Genomic DNA, 19731 nt, shown 5'->3' with positions numbered 1-19731 from the left:
TACTGAATATAATCAATGATTTAACAAAGCAGCTCCAAAGTATATTTTTTAGGTGGTCTTCTTCGATAGATCTTAAGATTCGAAGTTTTAATGACCTATGTAATGTTTTTCATCTTACTGCGCAATCATCTGTGATTTCAACAACTTTGTCAACTTGGTCTTGTAAAACCTTTCACAACTTCATCAGTAGATCACTAGGGTAAATAAGATCGCTTGTACGACACAGTAGGGTATACGTGAAATAATTCAGGGAGTTGGTTCAGAGTTTGAAATCTCCTTTATTTACACATGGAACTATGCATTGCCACTAATACGACAATAAAATAAATATGTTAATTATTTAAAACAAGCATTCAATTCTTAAGCCTGAGCTGGTTTCTCGGGGGTATTGACAGAATCTATCGCACTAAGAATAGCGCCTTTGATTCCACTCGCCTCGATTGCATTAGATGTGTGTTCAGGTAAATTCGATATGAACTTAAATGTTGTAATCACGCCCTTGTTCCATGAGGATTTAACTAAGCACGTAATGTCTGTGACACTAGGCAGTTCGGGAAGCTAGAATAAAATACAGCGCCGATCAATTAATTGAAATTTCATATTCTAACACATAAAACCATAACAATACTCGAAGCCTAAGGTCTACCTCTGTTGCTACTTCCTTGGGAATATTTCTTTTCACGTATGGTGCTATGTTGTTGTACATTCTACCATACAGTTTTACAGTTTCCTCTGGATCGGACCAAAGACCTTCTCGAATTGTGTAATAAGTAAAGCCACCAGCTACGCTGGCCTTCACAGCAAATCTGTAATGTAAACTGTGATGTGTTATTCCATCCTTAATCCAAATTCTGTCTAGTCAAATACCGTGCCAGCAGAGCTTCGTTAAACTTCAATGCATATACTAACCGCAAGACGCCCATTATTTGATCTAACTTATTTTTTTTTTTTATAATTTACTTTGCAAAGAGCGATTAACGACGGATATCACCGACGCAAGAAGTCGATTATTCGGATTAAATTACATAAATGTCGTTTGTAGGTTAGGTTAAGTTACGTCGGCGATCGGTATCTAGATTCTCGATACTCCGTGATAAAAGATGACAGCCGGAAGTGAAGAAAATAAAACACCTTCAAATACTATTTATATATTTAATATTATTATTGTAAAGAAATATCCGCAGATGCAAAAATATTAATTTTGAATACAGAAAATATATGCGTGTGTTTTCATCCATAATTGATTAGTTGTAACGTCTCCTTTGATTCACAGCGTGGAAAGCGAGTCCGGAGTATAGCGTGTGAAGGAAAATGGATCCGTACGTCAGACGTAACGGGTAAAGAGTCGGTTGACGTTTATAGCGAACTTCTTAGTGATTTTTTTTCTTCTAAAGTATATAATATTCGGTGCTAAGTGAATTTGATTCTGATATTTTAAGGTAAATGATGATTTACTTCGTGATTATTCGGAGTTTCGTACTCATCTTTGAAACGTTCGAACCCGTACGGTTTGCTAGATCGAGCTGCTATCCGCCTGACACACGCTGAGAATTCTAATGATTTTTCGTTTATGGACAAGAATGGCATAGAATTTACTGACAATACTTTTCTCGTGCCGTTATTAAATATTCCTTCACTTACGTCATTCGTGAATCATAACGTGGCATTCAAGGTGGATACACATAGGTATACATATGCACGTATCTATAGGATATGTATGATAAGAAATCAATAACTCTTTACATTTGTGTATCTACCATATCACGAAAGCGTTGCATTGAATTTCTAAAAGGCGGACGGCGGTTACCGGTACATTACGAAAATACGATTTTTCTGTATTCGATCCGGAAATGTACGAACATATTTGTCTTAACCCCCTTTCCCATCTAAAATAACGTTTCGTCAAGCTTTTGACAGTTGTCAATGCTATTAGGTACCTGTATCCATAAGAATTTTACTTAGATTTAAACAAAAATTTTCAAACTTTTATGAAATCTGTTTCATGGTTCGTGTTCACCTATGCATATGATACAAAAGGTTCCCACTAAATTCAGTCACATCTGTTCGTTCAGTGTACAGGTTTAATAAACAAATATTTTATCTTGTTGCAAATATTTACCTACGAATCTTTTTTCATCACAACGAAGAGGGGCACTGCTGCAATGATGTCGGATCGAAAAGCAGAATTAGAACGGAAGAAGGCCAAGCTGCAGGCGATTCGAGAGGAAAAGGAAAGGCGGCGTAAAGAAAAGGAACAAAAAGATGTAAGAAGAAAAATCGAGCGGAAGAACATCACTGATTAGGGATTTCTTCTCATCAGAATATTGAATTCATTCTTCTCTTATTCCAAAATGTGTGTAATATTTTTTACAAGGTTGAGGAAGCGACTGTACGTGCTGCAGGTGCCGATAAAGACCATCGGAAAGACTTAGATGCCATGTTATCATCCCTTGGGGTAGCACCAGTATCAGGTAAAAAATGCAGACTTTGAAACGTATTTCACGCTGCCGAAAAATTCCTCGTCATACATTATTAGTGGATTTATATTTAAATATTGCAATATAAACTGAATTATAACCATTTTATGTTTGTCAGTTTCTGTGACTAATGAAAGACTATGTTTTGTTCATATTTCAGATAAATTAGAGAAACCTATCCTCTGCTAAGATCAATGTTTAGAAAATTTCTTTAGTCAGGCTTCAGTAATATTATCTAAAAAATGCCACATTTTATTATACATTTATATGCTTACAGATGTATTATCCAGTCTCTCTAGTATGAACTCTTTGACGCCAGAGCAAAGTGCCAATGCTACACCAGACGCAAGTTTACAACCTTCCAGTATCAATTCTGTTCAAAGGTATTTTTGAAGATTGTGGGCTTCATATTTTATTTGCATAGTGTTTAGTTATTGGAGGTGAATATTTGACTTCGCAATAAAAGGGGTAGAGAGTAAATTTTTCATAACTGTTCAATGTAAAAATGGTATTCCAATTATAATATGTAGATGATTGCTCCTATTGATGGTATTGTTGAAATAAGGTTGAAAATGTATTCGGGGAAGAAAATTTCATCTGATTTTTTGATATTTGATCTGTTCAATAAGACAATTATTCAAATCTTTTATCCGTCTATAGTATTCCAGGAAGGCGAAAGGCTCCACGTGATTTAACAGCTGTTTCTGTGGCGCATACCGATATACCACCCAAGGAACCTGTGGTATATAGTAAGCAGACGCAAACTGCTCAGACGACGCACACTTCACACGACGGTGAGTCTTGTTTTTAATTATGTTTTAGCATTTAAAATAGGTTTAACATCTTCAATATAATCAGAAAAGACAGGTATATGGTGTTATTGCACCAATGTCAACCGTACCTTTTCTGTTTTGAGTTCAATATAGCACACAATTGATTTTGGAATGTTAATGCCGTGTACCATTTTGAAATCAAGTTAGTTACAAGGTGAAAGTAATATTCTGTATTTGAAATTTAACCAAAAAATTTATATTTTCATTAGTCAGGATTCAGGTTTGAAGTTGTTATGGATTCAATTCCAACAATTGTTGTCCACAACAAAAGAAATTCAAGTTTCGGGATAAACTAACTTGAATCCTGATTATAAAATATTGTTAAGAAAGTTAGCAGCATTCAACTTTGGGATTGAATGATGAATATGGAATGAAATTTGTTTATTTTTTCTAAACAGTTCTTATATCACCTTTTCAATTATATCTAACAGTTTCATGAGCTTTGTGATAATCAGCTCGCGTGTTAACGTAATATATTAATTTTTTTTTAAATTTTCGTTTTTAATCTCTGTGAAACTGAACCGTACTCTGTTATTAATGACGGTCTATACATCTTATGTGATTTAATTTAGTTAATTTTTATGTTAACTCTTAGGATTTTCTACGATTCTTACTTTTAATGCAAATAATTTTTCGTTATAATTGCATAATGTAACATGCGAGGAAACCTACATATTCACACGACACGTCGGTATGAAGAATTTTGTTTCCCTACCTGTGATATTTGTTTAACACTCCGTCTTTGGTTATAATTTAAATTGAGTCCAGCAATGTTCGCGGAGAGGCATTACATAGTAAAGAAATATCATTCTGATCGGATTACTATTTTATGTCAGAGCTTTAAGATTTTCTAAACAATTGCAGAATTCGGTCACTTCCACTTTATCATGTCACAAAGTAGCCATTTCCATGCATTGTTCAATTGAGCACAATTGAAAATCATTCAAAATTTAATTAGAATTATATTTTCAATTCTGTAACTCGAACTTTAAAAAATATTTCAACAGCTTTAATTCATATTTTCATACTCATATCAGATTGAATTACAAAACAAATAATATAATGAATTATTTCAAGGATATGTATTACGCATAAATCAATGTCAACAAATTGATAGAGCGGATGAAATTCGATTCAAGATGCACACTTTAGAAGTATAAATACCGCTCCGCCACACAAACGTACAAAGACAAGTAGTACATAAAGCAAACGTATGTACAGAGCGGCGAATTCCGGACGCAAAGCTCAAAGGCTTATACTGCCTTGGGATTTTTAAAGAATGTGAAAAATCAAACTCCCAATGAAATAGTTCTTACAAGTTAAAACCTCAGGAATCAGGAATAACTGTTAATAAAAGGGTGGTAACAAATGTAGTATTGATTCTAGAGTTTGGAATAAAACTTCAAGTAATGATATGTATGATTTGGATTATCAGTATTTGGCGTTCAATAATGTTCGTGTTACATTTCGTAGTTGATCTGACGATTTTTCAGGACACAAGAGCATTATTTAACACTCTATTATATTCATCGTTTGAAATAGGGTTTATTTAGTACAAATATTACTACGGTACATTCCTAAATGTAGAAGACATAATATCAATGGAATTTGCGACAGAATCCCTTATTCTGTACATACAAAAGCTTTCGTTCTTGTTCGTTACGTCTGATTTTTCAGATTAACTATAGTGTAATTTGTTACTTTCGTTGTTTCTGAATATTGGTTTGGTTGTTTCATTTAATCTCGGGATTTTAATTTAACCACTAACAAAAATAGAAGGGTTAGATTAATTGTAGATTAATTTTCTTGGAAGAAGATGTTTTGTATATTTGTTGGAATAACAGTGTGAGGTTTGGTTTAGGGTTAAAATTATTATAAATATATTAACATATCTATCGTAATAAACATGTTTCAGGTATTATACTTTACCTCTTGTGACATGATAGTAATTTTTACCGATCAATATCTAATGAGCGATATATTTTCTCATTATAAATTTGTTACAAATCGTTTAGCTATAAAATTTTATTGCTGTCACGAAATTAATACTTCTCAATTGATCAATAAGCGATTCTGATAATTACAACGTTTATCAATCTACTAATCATGACACAACTTGGTACTTTAAAACTTGGGATAAAGCTGCTCCTCTGGTTGGTATTTAAGTCGAAAGTATACAGTCGATCACAGCTTCTAAGCGGAAACAGGGCACTATTAAGTTCAAGTAAAATGTAAAGTAAAAAGACGAGATGTGAGAATAACTCGAGAACACGAAGGTACTGGTTGACCTAAAGTTTCTGTGATACTTGTCGTAATTTTTTCGAAAGCTAAACTGCAATCCTAGAAAATATATTTAATTGAACCAGTCAGGTTCAATCATTTTCATAATTTATCACTGTGAAATGATTTTATTTTCAAGAAAACTCACGGTGTGATTATTTCAAATTGAAATTATATTCATCGTCGAGTAAAAAAAAAAGCTGTGGCTGATGCCTACTATATATGTTATATATACTTAATTGCAACCTTATGTGGTATCCGGGTTACTACTTACTGTATAATGTACTGCGCTATGTTACTGCAGTTCACTTAGCATAAGCAAGGCTTACAGTTCTACCTTTACCAAAAGTAATTCTATGAATCAATACAAAAAACAAAAAGAAAAAGAAAGATTTTCGTGTTGATTTTGCCTGCTTAAAACTTGTCTTAAAGGATATTCGTAATTTAAATAACGGAAAGCAAGTATGAATCAAATACACTTTGATTGTGATTGGATTTATATTTAGATTTTGATATACAACATGGTGAATGATGATTTTGAAATTTTAAAAAACTGCTTATGCTAATTGATGTTGCGGTATCTTTAACTGTGCGCGTATGCCCTTGTCTTGCGAAACAATTGGTCAAATCACCTGGTGTTGGACATAAGGACTGTCCACCTCTTCCTCCGCATACTCGATCTTCTCCTCCTGTTCAACAACCACACCAACTCACTCTTGCTCCGCAGGCTACTTTGAGACCGACTGGTGGCGTCCCAGGAAAGGTGGGTCTGCACCAAACTACCTATGTATGTTCTGTCTACTTTTTTATTACACTTCCCTATATAATTTATTATAACTGTATTATAGAGGTAGATACTGGGTTAATAGATTTAAGTATTATGCCGATACTGTATGTAAGACTTGAGATGTGCGTAGTAATGAAATTGTCCGAAGAATGAAATCAGGCTCGATATTCATACGTATTTTAATCATCGACCATCTTATATACGGTATCGCATTTTGCTTGTAAAAAATAATAGCTTTAAACTGCTTAGATTTGCTTGGAAAAACTTTATGGATTTACTAATAGAGAGGTACATACATCAAATTTGCAGGGTTTATTTGATTTTCCAAATTACGACAAATATATGTATGTATGTATGTTCTTATGGCATTGAGTGGCGTATTTACATACCTATATTTGTTTTGATATCCATATTGCATTGCTTGCTTTGATGCTGACTAATGAGCGGTAACATAAAAACGAAAAAGGATAAATAATCTTAATCATTTATCGAGAAACATCCGGGGGTTGGCATAAGTGTGACAAGGCGTGTAAGTGAGATTTGGTACTCTGTTCAGCTGTGAAATTGAAAAAAAAAAAAGAAAAGAATACATCCACCAGAGTAATACAACAATGTTCGATGATTGTGAATAGGGAACAAATAATCTAACAACTTATCGATCAAGTACTTTCCAGACACAACATTGTAAGAGTCAAAACATTGCAGGAGTAGTTGTAGAGTTCTGACGATTGACTGTTTGTTAAGATGAAATTCCAGAGAGCCTTGAGTTTAACGTCACCTGAACGTTATTCCTGTAAATATTTAGTAAATCTCTCAGGATAAGGTTTTGTTCTTTTTTTTTTTTTTTTTTCTCCCCTAATTGTCTTAAAGTCGTTGCTATTCCACAGTTGTGCGGAGTACAGGGATCGGACAATCGTTCGTGTTCAATTAAATTCATGTTTTCATGAAAATAAATAAGAATGTCATTTAGAGGATATCAAAAAGGCAGTGTTCTTGAATATGTAAGTTTCCTCCAATTTGTAGGGACCACAGCACTACACGATTTGGCAATTACAAATCAAACCGACCTAACTACATTCAGCGTATCGGAATTCATTTTTCAAATTCAAATAACATAGTATATGTTCAAATCGCAAAACGTAGCTAATCATCACGACACACAATACTTTAATAGCAGAAAAACAAATCTTTTCTGTAACATCAAATTATTGTCTAACTACAATACGTCCCTGACTACAGAGGTATCTTCTCGCGCAGAGACTTTGTTTAGGGATTCAATAACTGCCCTATCTTTTACACAGCTAACTCACTTACAATTCTGACCTCTTTTTATCAAATTATCTAAACTTTTTACACAGTTCTTTTATTCGCGGCCTAAATTTATTGGTTAAAAATGAAGAATTATTTTTAAGAACATAACGATTGCTCTGAGTGTAGGGAGGTGCTCTTAATGTAGCGTGTCGATGTCCAATTGTAACTAAGTGAAATTTTTTTTCCCTCCCCTCCTCAGCTCATGCATTCGGCTATTACGGTAAGTTATGTTTTCTCTTGGTTTCCACCCATTTTGAGGCTCAGATTAGCTTATAGTTTATGCACAATTTATCCCCAATCGCCCTTCTAAAAAAAATTAGTCCCTTCAGTTGTATACCTGCAGGGAAATATTTTTCATCATCGCTAAAAGTGAAAAGAACACCGCAAGGGCCCGTTGAAATTCTGTATAATGTATCGTTTTTTTCTACAAAATTCTATGGATACTCGCTGTGCATTGACGTTTGCGCGACTGAATGGGTTAATATCGTAAAGAAAGGTATATATTGCACCATCAGTTAAATTGGACTGTTTTATAGGAAGTCCATTTCTTACCGTATACTTTCCTATAGAACGATCCAATTTAACTGGTGATTTAATATACCCTGCTTTGCTGTTTGTATATATTCCAGCAGACGATACATATTTCAATGTTTCGAAACAAATATATAACAAACAAAGACGAATGAATCGAATAATATACAAAGGCGTGGGATGCTGCTTTAGTTATTATCCAGTTAGCAGTCAATAGTTATTTACTTATTCGAATCGACTCTCCACCCAAAAACATTATTTACACCCAGTTGTCTTGATGAGTTGCTTTTGTACTGTCACTCTTTTTTGACTTCCTTGGTTTTTCTTGAAGACATAACTACTGCCTGAATGTAACAATGAAACTTTTCACAGCTTACACGAAATCTATTCTTTAGTCTTTCTTTTCCCTCCCCTGATTCCTTGCAATCAGATTCATTGGGCGCCTATATAGTTTTTATCTTTCTTCTTCGTCAAATTATTTTCGTACTCCTCATTATCGACCTGACCAACCTGACATCTCGACTCTGAAAACTGTTCAACTATTGTGTGAAGTTTACTGGCTTCTCAAGTCTTTTAAAACACTAAAGTTACCTCTATTTTCAAATATCCTCTTTCCAATAATAATGTTTCACGACGTACAACTATATTTTTATCTAGGTTTTTATTACAACACAATTTTCTTTTATGTAAATCTTGATTTACACTTACATTGATTTATGTGACATTTCATATCACTTATATGAAATCAATGTGATTATGCCAAACGCGCTTATCCATTATCAATTTGAACTGTCGGTTAAATGGATCATTGGCTTCTATGAAAGCCTGAAAAGAAAAAGTAAATTTTTTAATAATATTCCTACATACAAACGTTACACTATGGGAAATATATAAAACTTTACTATTTTTAATTGACTTACAATTCTTTAAAAAATATGTCCACTGCCAAATCTTGTCACAACTTAACGCACCTTCCAGAGTTCTCAAAGCGAATACATATCGGCTGTTTTATTACTAACAATAATTTTTCATCTATGAATATAATAATCAGGCAGCTTAGGGTACGGTTTTGTCTTATTTTTTTTTACACCAATTTATGTGACGCCACGCTGTTGTAGAAAATATGCAATATGCATTTATTTCTATAGATAAAAACGACATGTCACGGTGTAAAATGATTTTGCTTTGGCTGACAGGGATTGGTGAAAGATCTAATCATTTAGATGAGGAAGTTTAGACAAATTCAATTATAAAATGGAACGGTATTCTTACCGCCGATCTAATTTTTTAACCATGATATTCAAGGAAGGTCGTAGCAACAAAATTTTTGGATGATATTTTCAAAATTCATAGAGTAGTTGATAAAAGTAATGAAACCAATGTCATTATGAATCCATTTCGCTGTTTAGCATATTGTAATACATCGAGTTACGCAAGATCAAAAATTCCACTCATATTTCTTATTTTGTATACTTCGAGATTGTTTCTGACTAGAGATTTATCTTTATATATCAGTTCAACTATTCAATATGTTTTTTCCATAATCACTCTCCGGCAAACTTATTTCCATCCATTGATTAAAAAGAATTAATAGTCGGAGATGTCAGTACGCTTATGCTACTTACCTCCCTAATTCAAAAATCCTTTTTGCTTGCTTCCTTTCTTTTGTTGCTATGAATACTCCTTAGGATATTTTTGTAGCTCTTGACTAATAATGATAACATGCCCTAACATAGAACACAGAATCGCCTAGAAAATGCAATTATGCCGTGGAACTAAATCTCAGATATATATATATATATGTGTGTATATATATATATATATATGACGGCATGAAAGAAAATAAAGATTTTTGAAATTGTAGATTGTTGATGCTAATTTCATTGTGGAAAGTAATAAAAGTGTGTTTCATTTTTTGAAGCTGTAATAATGAAACTACAAACAGTCAAATTGAGCTTACAATTATTCTACAATTCTCTTTGAGAGAAATATAAATTACAGAACTGAAAGAGAAAAATTGCAATCATTAACAATCTTACGTGATACGATTTAATTAAAAAATAAAATGCTGTAAGGTTGAGAGCGCATGATTAGTTGAAAGTCACAAATCATGGTTAAACAGTTGTAATTTCACGTAAATTGAAACTTAATACAAATTTAAAAGAAAACCTAGAGACGCATTGAACTTTTGAGTTATCAAAATGCCGCTGGTTTTCGTCAATAAACCATGAAATGTGATTTTGACATGGTAAACTTATTTAGATGCCTAATTAGGGAAAGCCTTTTGCATGTAGCTATAGCTATATAACACTGACTCGTCAACTTGATACATTTCAATCTGTTGGGGCAATTTTCGATGCATTTTTATATTTTGTCAAGCAATTGTTATCTGTATTGTCATAACAATTTTTATATTCACCCAAAAATTCCCAAATTTCCCATGAATGTATACCAATTACTTGATCGATAAGTATCAAAGTTGGAGATAACATTTGCAGTTACAAATCGAATCATAAAAATTTGTCAATTTTTAAGCCACAGATTTATTCAATATTTATGTAAATGAACTGAAACGATAATAGAAACAGAAAGTAATATGGAAGCATTTTTTTGTATAATAATCTCAACTGTAAGTTTTTTTTTTGTTTAATAAAATCAGTCACTGCTCACTTTGCTTTATTCTTAATTTTTCAACCTGATCACAGGTTATTTGTTGCCTTCGCATTGTGCGGCGAAGAAAAAGGTTCATTGATTAAACAAATTATTGAGAGACAATGTTGATAGTGCATCGACGATTGTCCGTATAGCAGGCTTGGAATGCAAAAAAATTAAGATACAAAATTGATTGAAGTTTTCTTTTCCCTCCTTCAAGACGAGTACAATCTAAATCCTGGTTTAGAGTGGGAGGACGAGTTTACAGGTAGGTAATCTTCTCCGAAGTTGATTTACTCTACCTTATTGTCTCACAAGAAATCACTACTTTTGTTTCACGCTCACAAAAAACAAAAATCAAAAAAAAAAAAACTTATGCTCTCACACAAATATTCTGTGATTTTAATATCACTCTGCCTGTACTCAAATGAGGGAGTCTACATTTAGGCCTATCCAAATTGCTTGATGAGTTAAAAAATATTAGTCTTTATTTAACAGTTTCGCCTGCAAAAATGCTGCATTCTCAATTAACTTGCAAGTTAATACGTTTGAGATAAATCCAAACAAAAGTTCAGGTCACTTTTTAACGGAGTATAATTATCATATTTTCTGTCTATCCTTCGCTGTAGTATAATTCAATTTGTTCCAGGATTTCTTGCAAATTGTAACAACGTGAAACTTTTATTTTGATTTTGCCTTGAATATTTTTGAAACATTGTGCATTAGGCACATATGAGCTTGATTATTTTAATATTCATAAAATGTGTAATTGATTAAACTACAATCAGTGAGTAACGCTCGTATTATCAGTTTGTTTCTTTGGATCTGCTTACAATTAGCAATTATATTTCCTTCAATTAATTTGACATTTTTGTATTATGTTGTCGATTCGTGCATGAGACTCGGAAGCTGTGTTAACTTGTCTCTACTTGTCTCGCTTTTATCCTCTGCATCTTTTTCCGTAGGTAAAAATAAGCCCATGGAAGTGTAGCATGATTTTATTCATTCATTTGAAATATCTTTTTTCGATTGAATATGCCGCTAACTGTATTAAAAAATGTATTCCCGCCGTTAATGATTGATTTTTTGAGATGAAGAAATTGTCATAAAGCTAGCTTCAATGATATAGTCGCCCATGTCAAACTACACTGCTTAATAATTTCAACGACAAAAGCTCAATCAATGCAATTTTATACATCTCTAATTTTGTTCTCAGATTAATATCGATCATTGGGAATTTTACGAATTTACTACCCGCTAGAAGAAAATTTCTTATTCAGTCTATTTTCTTATTTGTCGCGCGTATAACTTGGTGTTTCTTTGACTGATTGCACATTTGTAATTCAAACGAAACCTATTCATCTTGTCGACTATTATGGGGTTTGTCGTAGTCTGTAATTGAATCATTCTCGATTAGCACCTCAGGGTGGAGAGACTCGAGTTAAGCAAATCAAGTATCTGAAGGGGGTACATACCTCCAGCGCTGGGGAAAATTAATACTTGTATGATTGTATTTTACGGAGTATATAGTGAAAAATAACACAAAATATTAATTACACAGTAATTATTGATTATTCAAAAGTAAGAAAATAATTAGTTAAAAAAATTATTTGTGATAAATTACGTGTGTATTGGAAGTTTTAAGACCACTGCTGCGCTTTACGGTTGACACGATTCCGTCAGCATAAGTCGATGGATCTGAAAAATTCAAAAAGATTCTTCTACAGTAATGTTCTGATACATGTGTAATTTATTACAAATAATTTTTCTTAACAAATCTTATTCTCACTTTTCAGTGATCGATAAATAATGTGTAATCAATGTTTTGTGTTATTTTTTACAGTATGCTCCGTAAAATACAACCATAAAAATATTTATTTTCTCCAGTGCTAGAAATATATACTCCCACAATTGCCTCATATATAAATAATTATCTCTATTGCACACGAGTTATGAACCTTTAGTTTTGTAAGATAGGTATTTAACTATTTAATGCATGGGTCTTATAATATTTATTTATTAATTTATTTATTTGAAAACTTTGCTTGAGCAGGTATGTTACCTAGAGCATTATTTCGATGCTTTTTCAAAGAGTCTCACGCTTCGTTTGATTTCTCTTTAATGCAAGCATCATTTCATGCTTTTAGTAATATAAAAACTAAAGAGCATACTATTAGTCAGTAAGGCGGCCGATATCAATCCTTTGTTAAGTGACATTGAAGTAGTTTGATAATGACAAGTCCCCTCTTGCAGTTGGTGTTATTTGAATTAAATGGATCATTAAATTATCGTTGGAAGCAATGTGTGTGATTTATTGATGATTACAATGTGAGCAGTTTCAAACGCTCGAAGCCGTAGTTGTTTAGCTAAGCCCACCCTACTTTTAGCGAGACGCCTTCCATCGATGTAATCATTCTATAAAAAATTCATGTTTACTATTGGTGATCGCAACATGTGCTAAATTGCTCCATAGAATGTAAATTGAAATTAGAAAGAAATGAGTAGTTAGACTAGCTCGTTAGGGTCGTGATGGGTCTGGGGTACTCGTTACGGGGCCAGCTTATTCACCACAGTTTTGACATTTGATGATGGCCAAGCCGAGGATGAAGAAAGCAGTCTGCCCCACATGGATGGATTCCAAAGTAAACTTCCACCTGGAATTTTGCCTCATGGACTACCGCAAGTCAAAGAGGTTCAACCGGCCGTTACGCAAGTCGAACAGGAGAAGGAAAAAGAAAAACCCAAAGAAGGTTTGTCCATGTGTCGTGTACCAAGTTTCATGTAACACGTAATTTTGCATTTACAATGTTTTAACGTTAATCTAATTTCAACGTATATTACAGTAAGAGAGCTTAGCGAGGAAGAAAAATTGATGACTATCCTCTCGGAAGAATTTCAACGATTCTTGGACCGTTCGAGCAGAGTGGTGGAAAGAGCTCTCGGTGAATCGGTAGATATTTACACAGATTATACTGGTATAATCGATGGAGAAGATGGAATGTAAGTATAAACTGTTCGTATTCGTAAATAACTGTAAATCTATTAACGCATTTTTCTGTAATGTTAGGACCATACTTAGAAATGTTCGATGTGTTGTGAAGATTAGTAAAAATTTTTCAGTGATGAAAAGAGTCATCAGCGTCTATCGCTGAATCGTTCATTTTTCTGTGATCGATGGTCACGTAATCGCTGCATTACTTCGTTGGATTGGTCACCGCAATTTCCAGAACTGTTGGCTGCTTCTTACAAAAACAATGACGACACACCAAATGATCCAGATGGAGTTTGTTTAATCTGGAACACTAAATTTAAGAAAACAACACCTGAATACATTTTTCATTGCCAGTCGTCAGTAATGGCAACAACCTTTGCTAGGTTTCATCCAAATTTAATTTTGGGTGGCACCTATTCGGGACAAATTGTTCTGTGGGATAATAGGGTTCAAAAAAGGACCCCCATTCAGCGTACTCCACTTTCAGCGTCTGCACACACGGTAAGTTTATATATTATTAATTAAAGCCCGACATTAGCCTCTACATTTACTGTAATATGGTGACACAAACAAATTTTTATTTCTGAAATGATTTTAGATCTAATAAATAATTTTCTCGCTTCCCAGCATCCTGTGTATTGTTTAAGCGTAGTAGGAACTCAGAATGCGCACAATTTGATCAGTATTTCAACAGATGGAAAATTATGTTCGTGGAATTTAGACATGTTGTCCCATCCTCAAGAAACGCTTGAGCTTCAAGCAAGACAGTCGAAACCAGTCGCTGTAACTTCGCTTGCTTTTCCAAGCGGAGATGTCAACAATTTTATCGTTGGCAGTGAAGACGGTACTGTTTATTCAGGTGAGTAAAAATGTTTTCCTTTTCAGTATTTCTATGCGAGAGAAAATGTGTCCCTGCAGAAACATGTTTGCTCTGATTGTTAAATTGCAGCTTGCCGTCATGGGACCAAAGCTGGTGTCACAGAAACTTACGAAGGACACTTAGGACCTGTTACCGGAGTCAGTGCTCATGCAGTTCAAGGGGGCATTGATTTCTCTCATCTGTTTTTAACTTCGTCTATTGATTGGACGATTAAATTGTGGAGTTTGAAAGAGAACAAGCCTTTATACTCATTTGAGCACAATGGAGATTATGTGTACGATGTTGCATGGTCTCCTACACATCCTGCTCTATTTGCAGCTGTTGATGGATCTGGTCGTTTAGATTTATGGAATTTAAATCAGGATACAGAGGTTCCAGCAGCGAGCGTAATCGTTGATGGATGTCCTGCTTTAAACACAGTCTCTTGGACGCCAAGCGGACTGCATGTTACTGTGGGCGATGATACTGGGAAAATATGGGTTTACGATGTAGCTGAGGTACGGTTTGCAGTATAACACGATGTCTATCATTATATTCAGTTGTATTTTGAAAAATCTTATCTCAATTTTGCCATGATATTTTGCTAATTTTAACTTCGCTGTAGTCAGGATTGTTACATCTATGCTTTTGACGTTTTACAGAATTTCGCTCATCCACGAATCGACGAATGGAATAATTTCCTCTACACCCAGCAAGATCTGAAGAACAACAAGGCTGATGAAGAGTTGGATAAGCTCAACTTGAGTTCAGGCCCTTCATCTTTGATATCCATGCCATCTTTGTCGGGTCCGATCAGATAAAAATATATTGAAGCTCAGTGATTTATTAACTTAATTACCTAATTACTCAGAAACTAATTGTACCACTTGATAACTAGAAAGAAACAGCTTACCGCAGATAAAACTCACTCTTTTACGGTCAAAGTCAAACGTTACAAAACAAATTTGGAGTAATATACATTTATATATTACTATATTAATGTTGTAGTCAAAAAAATAAATCATTACTATGCAGTTATTGTAGCAAAGTGAATCATACTAATGTGAAACGTAAAGGATAACCATTGTACTGATAGATATTCTTCATTTTGACGAGACAGACTGATCGGACGTTTAATACAAGTAAGCAATTGATATCATTTTGTGGTACTGCTCTGTGTTACAAATCAAAGTCGTCTAATTTAAATCCTCGAACCTGTATTGTGAATTATAAACTCAGCAATGAAACTTAGTCTGTCAAACTCAGAGTGAATAAATGAATTAAACTGAAAAAATGGATGAAAAAACACGCAGTAAACTTGAACACTGCAATTATTATATAATACTCAGTACAGATGATTCGAGTATATTTTTAATGCTTTATATGTAAATAATACGATTTAAGAGTCACGCTATACTTTATAACAGAGCAGAAGACGTAATTCTAATGGTGGAAAATCTAATCGAGATCCGGGTGAAAAATCAGCATCCATAATTGAAGATCTCAACGAAAAATGTCTCGTTATAAAATCCATTGTTCATTAATGAAATAGCTTAAGTTTGATTATTATGGTGGAAAGCGCGTTTTGCTAAAATCTATTTCCATGCCCTGTAACAAATTTTTTAATAAACATGTTACCTTAATAATATTCGCGTTGCACGAATAATCTCAATAACTATTTATGAAAAGAAAAAAAAAAAGTAAAATTATACTGACAATGGAAATACATTATGATGAAAGTTGTGTCAACATGAACCGTGATAGTGCTGTTCTTATTTCGCATAAAGACGTCGATACCTTTATCCATATTCTATATAATACTTGAAGACTATTTAATTTAGGATCTTATAGGGAGAGAGTTGTTTTTTTCTATCATGAAGCCATCGTAATATTATTTCAGTAATACTTATACATTTTCAACTGTATCATGGGTATAGTTTGAAGTATACCTAAAATGTAATTGTATAATACGTGCATCCATTTATAGCTACCAGCGGAATGTTATATTTTCCGTCGTTTGTAAATTCTCTAGTAAGAAATAATTTTGTTTTATTATAAAATTTGATTGAATAAAGTGGCAATGATAATTTTACAAAATTACGAATTATTGAATATTCCGTCAACTAGCTCATTGCATTTAGGTATTTGCACATGCGTTTATAACGCATTCGTATTACTCTCCAATTTAAACTACGCGGGAATATTAGCACATGCACGAACTTCAGAGTATTTCCGAGTGGCGGCCATCTTGGCACTAATCGGCGAGTCGAACGACAATTGACAGTCGGCGGTAGAATTTCGTCAAGTTCGGACGTGCGCGTCGCGGATGTTAATTCGACTGTGCCTTGTGTTAAATCAAATATATATTTGAGTTTTTCTGTTTCTGCTGAAAAAAGAGTCGTAGATAAATGAAATTATTCTTGGTTTACTCGATACGCGCAGCCTAAACTGAAATTCGGACGTTATGAATTCAACCTCTAGTTTTACATGGCCAAAACAAACGACTGCGTTGTTTGGTAGTCGTTGCTTGTTTTATTTTTTCATACTCGCGATCGGAAATAAGTTAAGCCGTTAGAATCAACGCAGTGCAGTGATCTGATCTTCCGACAAGAAATTGGTTTTCAATAGTATAATATCATTTCATTCGTTTCGTGGTCCGTGTAATCGGTTCGTGACTATATTCAGTGTCAACTTTTTTTTCACAAATTTATTCGTGCGACTGTTAGAATTTGCTGTTACGTTTTTCGCAATCTAGCGTTTAAGTGATAGTAAACCAGACTTGTTGAAGTGTTCGAAACAATTGCAATCAAGCCTCCGATACGTTATAAACAGTGAAATAGTGAAAGTGAAAAAACTGCGAGAATTAACTGTGGATTCGAATCTCTGGAAAACCTGGTATGGTCGTAAATGTGGAGTTGAGCAATGAGGGCTGACATGGTGTAGGCGATTGGCAATGGGTAAGTCTCGCACTTGTTTATGGATGTATGTACGTATGTATGTACGTACGTATGTATGTATGTGTATATGTATGTATGTATATATGTACATCTCTCAAGTAGAATCGCGTCAGGTCATTCTGTAGTAGGTGTATGAATTTACACAATATTTTTGAACCACGGATGAAGCTTATTCATTTGAACCACAGTGTATTTAATTCACATCTGCGATTTGAAAGCCAATGCAAATTCGGTACTTGACTACGCGAATCTTGGTATTCAATCAGGAAGTATAATCATCTTTGTTCAAGGTTTGACCTGAAATAAAAACCTGAAGAACACCATAAATATGATTACTCGAGTAGAGCATAGGCGACTTGTATTTGAGTAATCGCTGGTCAAAAATCATGTCCACTAATTTAAGGGGTGACTGTGGTAAAATTTTGATAATATGGTGTTTTAGATTTTTAAAACAGCTCAAAAAAATGTGATCGAAAATTCCACCTAACAAAATTTAGATTATGGTAGTATGTGTGCAGAAAAAAATTTTTGATCTCTTGCGATGAAAGTCTATGTGCAAGGAACTTTTGGCAGAAAATTTCCAGCATACACTTCCAAAAGTTCCTTGCTCATACACTTTCATCGCAGGTGATTAAAAATTTTTCTCTGGACACATACTACCATAATCTAAATTTTGCTGGAAGGAATTTTCGATCACCTTTTGTTTATCTGTTTCAAAAATCAAAAACTTGATATTATCAAAATTTCACCGTATTCTCCCCTTAACAGAGACAAAACATGCACATTTGAAGTTGATAGCCGTTGACTGTATGCCAACTATAATTTTACGAATGTCCGACAGGTTGTCTGATTCGTAAATAACATGCATACAAGTTGTCTGTAAATTGTCTGTCACGATAAAAAATTATTCAAGAGAAACTTATTTGAAAGTTTACTATTTCTAAGATTTTTTTAATCCCATCAATGTATATTTTGCCATAATAAGTTTTTACTTGATCTCTTGGACATTTGAATGGTTGATATGGCTTTGACGAATTAGGCTTACTGATAGGCCATTCTAATATTGCATGACGTTATTTTTGAGGATCCAGCCTCCACTCGAGCGTTACGTATTATTAGAGGACCCCTCAAACATTTTCGTACATGATAATGTCAAGAATCCGTGAAATATAAGTTTGAACAATGATGGCATTGTTTCGAGTGATTTATTTCACAGCTAGACAAATAACCATTCTCAATTATTATGTACACAAATCACGCCCTTTGTGCGTCGTTTTTCACGTATTCTGACAGCGCAAATATCCATGAAAATTGTTTTTCATCTTAATAGCCAATATTTTATATTACCTGATAACTTTCGAATTTAACCGCGCCTTTTGCGCGTGGACTTGATTCCTGACGGTCTTGAAGACGAGTTAAGTCGATCACCTCGTGGATTTCCCCCACGTCCATTATACACACGGCGCCGTCGCATCACTCAAAGAATTTTCGTTCTGTCGTTTATCACGTGTCTGTTAGTAATCCTGTAATGACATGCAAAAAAAGTGAATAATTTCGCGTGTGGTATACAATTTAAATAGGTAAGTTTAAACATAATTCATTGTTACATCATTTTGCCTTTGTGGACAAATAATTCATCGAATTTCTATAGTCCTAACCTCCCTGTATGCGAACTTCTTATTTCCTAATTTCCCATTTTTCAGATGGGATATGCTGTTATTTTGTCCAACCTGTGGAAATATTCTACATGTCGAATCGGGAGTGGCGAATTACCGATTTGCGTGCAATACCTGCCCTTACATTTTTAATATATCGCAAAGAATAACAAGTCGGACTTATCCAAAGCTCAAGGAAGTAGACGACGTTTTAGGTGGCAGCGCTGCGTGGGAAAACGTCGATGCGACAGATGAACGCTGCCCTAAATGCTCGCATTCTCGGGCCTACTTCATGCAGATACAGACAAGATCTGCCGACGAGCCAATGACCACATTTTACAGATGCTGCAATCCACAGTGTAGTCACAATTGGCGAGATTAATTGTACGTCTTTAAT

The 19731-nt window shown here is 34.0% G+C and overlaps 3 protein-coding genes across 32 annotated transcripts; 2 read left to right on the top strand and 1 right to left on the bottom strand.

Moving 5' to 3' along the window:
• Positions 1-258: 258 nt before the first annotated feature.
• LOC124188200 (MICOS complex subunit MIC13 homolog QIL1) lies at positions 259-1580 on the bottom strand. 2 transcript variants are annotated; one of them, XM_046580775.1, is made up of 3 exons: positions 1456-1580; positions 647-806; positions 259-558 (listed from the first exon to the last, which is right to left on the bottom strand). In XM_046580775.1, exons 1-3 carry the CDS (start codon positions 1482-1484, stop codon positions 361-363), a joined length of 387 nt encoding a protein of 128 aa, XP_046436731.1. In that variant the 5' UTR covers positions 1485-1580; the 3' UTR covers positions 259-360. The 2 variants fall into 2 exon arrangements, with proteins under 2 accessions (XP_046436731.1, XP_046436732.1); XM_046580776.1 differs by lacking the exon at positions 1456-1580 and adding an exon at positions 910-1095.
• LOC124188182 (cytoplasmic dynein 1 intermediate chain-like) lies at positions 1284-16483 on the top strand. Of its 29 annotated transcripts, none has more exons than XM_046580727.1 (14): positions 1284-1439; positions 2148-2264; positions 2375-2471; positions 2755-2860; positions 3138-3271; positions 6318-6353; positions 7888-7908; positions 11092-11139; positions 13469-13621; positions 13715-13871; positions 13992-14364; positions 14491-14722; positions 14813-15240; positions 15385-16483. In XM_046580727.1, the coding sequence occupies exons 2-14, from the start codon at positions 2163-2165 to the stop codon at positions 15541-15543; spliced, it is 2046 nt and encodes a 681-aa protein (XP_046436683.1). In that variant the 5' UTR covers positions 1284-1439; positions 2148-2162; the 3' UTR covers positions 15544-16483. The 29 variants fall into 29 exon arrangements, with proteins under 29 accessions (XP_046436683.1, XP_046436695.1, XP_046436680.1 ...); XM_046580739.1 differs by having other exon boundaries at positions 13445-13621; XM_046580724.1 differs by having other exon boundaries at positions 6318-6377.
• Positions 16484-19120: 2637 nt separating this feature from the next.
• Positions 19121-19716, top strand: LOC124188101 (DNA-directed RNA polymerase III subunit RPC10). Its single transcript, XM_046580462.1, has 2 exons — positions 19121-19259; positions 19383-19716. Exon 2 carries the CDS (start codon positions 19390-19392, stop codon positions 19714-19716), a length of 327 nt encoding a protein of 108 aa, XP_046436418.1. The 5' UTR covers positions 19121-19259; positions 19383-19389.
• The last annotated feature ends 15 nt before the right edge of the window (positions 19717-19731 follow it).

Source organism: Neodiprion fabricii, chromosome 1 (genome assembly GCF_021155785.1).
Source record: "Neodiprion fabricii isolate iyNeoFabr1 chromosome 1, iyNeoFabr1.1, whole genome shotgun sequence".
NCBI classification, from domain to species: domain Eukaryota; kingdom Metazoa; phylum Arthropoda; class Insecta; order Hymenoptera; family Diprionidae; genus Neodiprion; species Neodiprion fabricii.
Note: the sequence above shows the minus strand (reverse complement) of the source record. Positions and strands in the feature narration are given on the sequence as shown.